The 5,378-nt window shown below is 34.6% G+C and overlaps 1 protein-coding gene across 1 annotated transcript in view; it reads left to right on the top strand.

The window, feature by feature from the left end:
* LOC110112166 (R3H domain-containing protein 1) overlaps nt 1–4,294 on the top strand; it is a 33,969-nt gene extending 29,675 nt beyond the window's left edge. Inside the window, exons 2-4 of the mRNA XM_020844276.2 lie at nt 1,599–2,190; nt 2,269–2,503; nt 4,016–4,294. Coding sequence (XP_020699935.1) covers nt 1,599–2,190; nt 2,269–2,503; nt 4,016–4,066 — 878 coding nt within the window. The 3' untranslated portion in view covers nt 4,067–4,294. The remainder of the gene's footprint in view (nt 1–1,598; nt 2,191–2,268; nt 2,504–4,015) is intronic.
* The last annotated feature ends 1,084 nt before the right edge of the window (nt 4,295–5,378 follow it).

Here is a 5,378-nt window from a genome sequence, read left to right on the forward strand (position 1 = left end):
ATTCTTGTGAGAAGATCTGTTAAGGAGATCCGGTTCTCTGCCGACACTTGGAGAGTGTGAAAGGACGAAGGGTTCTCTGCCTACACTAGGAGAGTGTGAAAGGACGAAGGGTTTCTCTGCCCACACTAGGAGAGTGTGAAAGGACGGACGGTTCTCTGCCAACACTGGGTATTGTGTAAAAGGACGGACGGTTCTCTGCCGCACCAGGGAGTGGTGAAAAGAGTGTGTTGTAAAGGCTTCTCCGCCTTGCTGTGGGTGCAAAAGGAGAGTCACTATTGGTATTAGTGCAATACTCAGAGAGTGTCTCTGAGGAGTGGATGTAGGTCTGGTTATAGACCGAACCACTATAAATCTGGTGTCATTTACTTTACTGTTTTTACATTTCCGCACTTTCTATTTCAGTTTTAAAAACTCTGTGGTTGAAAAATCTTTTTCTACAAAATTAAAAAAAAAAGGGTCTTAAATTTTAATTTTTTAAACTACCAATTCACCCCCCCCTCTTGGTAGCCTTGGGACACTCACTTAGGCTTAACAATCTAATTAATAGACTCAACAAGTTGTTCATAAGATTTGAGTTATATTCTATCCACACCTTTTTTTTCTCTACATTTCAAGTGTATGCACTAACATAAGTTTGTGAGAGAGCTAACATGGATGTGCTAAACTAGAACGTAGAGTGGAGAATGATTATATTAGATTAGTTTCAGGAGTAGTAAACTGTATTAGACATTAGAAAATAGGCAACATAGGTTTGTGCTCATTTATAAGAGTATAGATGATGCACTGCTAAGGTTGTGTGATATAGTTAATGGCGTTAATGCAAAAGGAATTGGAATGAAAAGGGTGGGCAAAAGACTACATAGCAAAATAATACCAGAAAAAAGCTTATAAATTTGTGTTAACATCTGCAGAAATTAATAGGATAGGCGAAGAAGGATTCACAACCACCCTGAGTAATTTGGAAATTATTTTCATTAACTATGTCATTAACATACACAATTAGAAGGATTTACTTATAATTCCTTACTTCCAAAAAAAACTACACTACAGCCATAGCAACAAGCAACAAAAAGCCTTCGATGAAGCAGGTGAAGAGGAAGCAAGGGAAATAAATCGCTACCTTTGCCGCGGAGAGGAAGAAAGGGAGTTCTCTTTTCAGTTCTCACTTGAAGCAGAAGCAGGTATGTTACCATAATACTCGTCGACTCTTATACGACTCTCGCCACTCGGTGTATATACTTACAAATCGAAATTGAAGCGGTGCCTCGTTTCGCCTCGAGGCGTTACGTACCGAAGCCTATGCTCCGTGCGTAAAAAGCGCACGCTCCGCCGGACCCAACAAGGTGTAAGCCTCAACGCGCAGATGGTCCGCCTCGCCTTGAGTCGCACCTTAGTGCGTACGACTCTTCTGCCTTTTTATTCGTTGGACATGATTATAGTTAACATCGACCTTTTTAGACTTGTAAGCTAAATTGTTGGGGATATTTTATTCGTTGAACATGATTTATAGTGAACATCGACCTGTGTAGACTTGTAAGCTAAATTGTTGGGGATATTTTATGTTTTCCATCACCTGATAATGAATATTTTGAGTGCAGTTTTGCGGATGGAGCTGGAAATTCAGCAGTTCATGCAGAATCCAGATCAATACCAATTTGAATTCCAGCCCTTCCCCACTTCATACCTCAGGTGCGCAGCTCATCGTGTGGCTCAACATTATGGCCTACAAACAATGTCAGTTGACAATATTACAGATGGTTCTGGGAGTAGGATAGTAGTCAGGAAGACTTCTGAGAGTAGATATCCACTCACTTGTTTATCAGATATATCTGTAAAACAGCATGAAAATGAGAGGGCAGGACAAATTAAAATTTTTGTTCGACGAAAACCAAGCAAAGCTTCTCTGTGCGATACATCGGAGGCAGGAAACATGAGCTTAATGAGGACTGTGGAAGAGCGAATGGAGGAATATGACAAAGCTCGAGCCCGCATATTCAGCTGCTCTTCTGGTCCAGCTGTTGTAAGAAATGCCCCTTATAGTGGAGGTGAGAAGGAAACCAGCTGGAATACTAATAATAGAGAAGAGTCAGAAAAGATGGTTACCAAGGATTCAACTTCTTCCAGTATTGCTATCTTCAAGGACCGGGAAAAAGATCGAAGTGACCCCGATTATGACCGGAGTTATGACAGGTATGACGGGTATCCCTTGGGCAGTCTCATTCAATATCTATTTTTATGAAATCCGATAACGCTTTAATGCTTTAGCAGGTATGTCTCGGGTTTTGCGCTTTGCCATAATTTTACCATGGGAGTTTCGAATGTTTGTCAGCCTTCACTCCTGTTATATGATGGAGGCTTTTCTCAGCTGGCTTTCGGGTCACAAGTTCTTCCCACTCTCAGTGCTGTTGGGTGCAGCAGCCCAGGTTCTGTTTATATGCAATGGCGTGCACCTGCTTTTGTGTATTCACAGTCCTACGAGCACTTCAGGAACGCGGTATATCAGGTAAGAAAGCTCACAGATTTACCATAACTGAGATTACAAAGCCCTTTATTTTTTCAACATATAGGCACTAGTTTGTATTTTGTTTTTTTTGAGTTTCATTCTTGAATGGCCTGACCCGGTTAGGAGAGTAGATGTATTAGATCCTTCCGATGACCTGGTTAGGAGAGTAGATGTATTAGATTTGACTTATGTTAAGAAAAAGGTAGAGGTAGACCTAAAAAATTTTGTTAGAAAATATTAAAAACAATCTTTCTTTATTAAATTTAAATGAGAAATTGATTCTTAACATGATACAATAGAGAAAAAAAGATTCATGCAGCCGACCCTATGTAGTGGGATAAAGGTTTGATGTTGTTTTTGTTGTATTATAATAAATGAGCCCACTTATGAGCCAACTTGAAATCCCTAGCAGGAGCTAGTACAAGTGTTTGAACCTTTTTTAAGTTAGGTTATCCTTTTGTGGCATTAATTTTACTTTCGTTTCTTGATTGAATTTACCCTCTATTGTGGTAGTTTCAAGCTGTAGTCTTTGTATGATATCCTTTGCTATTACCTTGTTCAAAGCAACATTCTCATTTTCCTTTGATCTTTACTCTTATATAATTAGATAACTTGGAGTTCTCCCATGGTTTGTAAAAATTGGACCGGAGATGGAAAAAAAAAAAAAAAAAGAGGTTCAACGTTCAATGATTCGATCTTGGTTGAACTGGGGTCGAATTGAATGATGTAACAAATATTAAAAATATTTAAATAATATCTAAATGATAAGATATGGTGTAATAATTATTAAATAATATAATTTTGGAACAAAAATAAATAAAATTCATTTATAAATAACATATTATATAATTTTAAATATGAATATAAATAATTATTACTTTATATTATATATTTAAATATAATTAAATAAATAAATTTAAATTTCAATGTAAATATCCCCAATCATTAATTTTAATTTACATTTAATAGAAATTTAGTTCATATATAAATATATAAATTCAATATAAATAAAAACTAATTTATGTTATATATTTAGGTATAAGAGCTTATTTAAAAATTGATCATTATAACAAATTTAATTTTTTTTTTAAATTTAAAATTTTTAATTTCGTTTAATAAATTTATTTAATTTTATAAACTAGATAATAATAGAACCAGCTAGTTCTTATAAATTGAAACCGGTTTGATGGTCGAACTACCGGTTCATTGCAAAGTTGGTTTTAAAGAAAATTTGGACGACTAGCCAACTGGTTTTTCGATGGAACTGGTCAAACTAATCGATCCGATCCACTTTTCAAAAAATTTTCAAAACAATGAGTTCTCTGATGTTAAAAACCAATATTTTTTTTTTGCATATTATGGATATTTGGAATGTGATCAGTTAATCTGATTTGTTCTTGAAAACAAGCTTAGAATTCAGTTTTTTTTTTTAATTATTTTTTTAAAAATTATTATTAATTTTTTTAAGTTTCTGCTTCAATAATTCTTTCTGATGACAAGTTCAATGTGCAGGCGCCAGTTTATCTGCAACCTTTGAGCTTTGATCATTTGCAGAACAGCTAGAAGATGCAGGAATAGCTAAATAGATATGTTCTTTTTAGCTCTTCTGTCTCTAGCCAAAAAAGAGTACGAGCAAGGACTTTATAAGACATGTAAATGACCTGCTTCTTGTATTGATAACTGCTTGCTATATTGTATGTGATCTTATATTGATCTTTGATTGATTTATTTTTTTGTGTATTGATGCAATTTATCAAATCAGATTTTTTATAAGAAAAAAATTGTGGTTAAGAGTATCCTTCTCAGATTTAATTATGATGATTTTTTAACTTTAGAGATGTCTGTAATGTAATTGTTATTAATTAATCATGTATTATATTTATCATAAATATAAATTGAAAGGATCTTTGATGTTAGTAGTGGGTAGGGTTGTAAACGAGTCAAGAGTTGAGTTTTAGCACTATTGAGTTCGGCTCGTTTGTCGGGCGAGCTTAAACCCAAGCTCGTCCCGTTATAAACGAGCTCGAGCTAGCTTGCGAGCCGCTCGATTTCGTGATAGATTTCACATTTGTCACATTTTTTCTGCCCAATTTCTTATTTTGCTTGTTGTGACCGTCTATTTTGAAATTAGGACACCTTGCATTAATGAAAATATCATAAATAACTATAAAAAGTAGAAACAATAGGTTTTTTTTTAACATATGAACTGGCCGCAGCTTTTTTCTTTTGGGAAAAATAATTAGTAGTTCTTTATGCTTACTTTTTTAAAATTTCTTTCATATATTAATGAAGGGCTACCAAGCCTGCTATATCACTAATAAAGAGTCGAAATAGGCATGGTTTTGAAAATCAGATCGGATCGGTCCAATGGCCCGTTTGGTCATCTTGGAAAATCGGGTTAGCATCAAACCGGTGAAAACAGGTTTGAACCGCCGGTTCAACCGCCTGACCGTTGAATCCACCTGGCTGGCTGGTTCTTAAGAACTGATAGGTTCAATTAAAAGGATTCATGTAGCCGACCCCACGTAGTGGGATAAAGGCTTGATGTTGTTGTTGTTGTATAGTTTATTTAATAATATAATTCCAAAAATTTAATTATATTATATATCAAATATTAAATTAAAAATAAACAATCTAGCTCACATGATGCAATAATACCATGAAAGCTCTTAGCATGTGGCTCTTAACTTATGGCTAAAAGAAAAGGTATATAACTAACACAATATAAAATTTCTAAGTGATGTGGGACTAAACAACTAGTAGTTTCTAGTTTCAACAAGTACAAGATGGATGTTTCTAAGAGAAATTGTTGGAAATTTTTTTTATGAAATATTCAAATAAAAATAATCATAATATTTTTTGAAGTTCTTAAATA

Source organism: Dendrobium catenatum, unplaced genomic scaffold, assembly GCF_001605985.2.
Source record: "Dendrobium catenatum unplaced genomic scaffold, ASM160598v2 original_scaffold_163275, whole genome shotgun sequence".
Taxonomy (NCBI): domain Eukaryota; kingdom Viridiplantae; phylum Streptophyta; class Magnoliopsida; order Asparagales; family Orchidaceae; genus Dendrobium; species Dendrobium catenatum.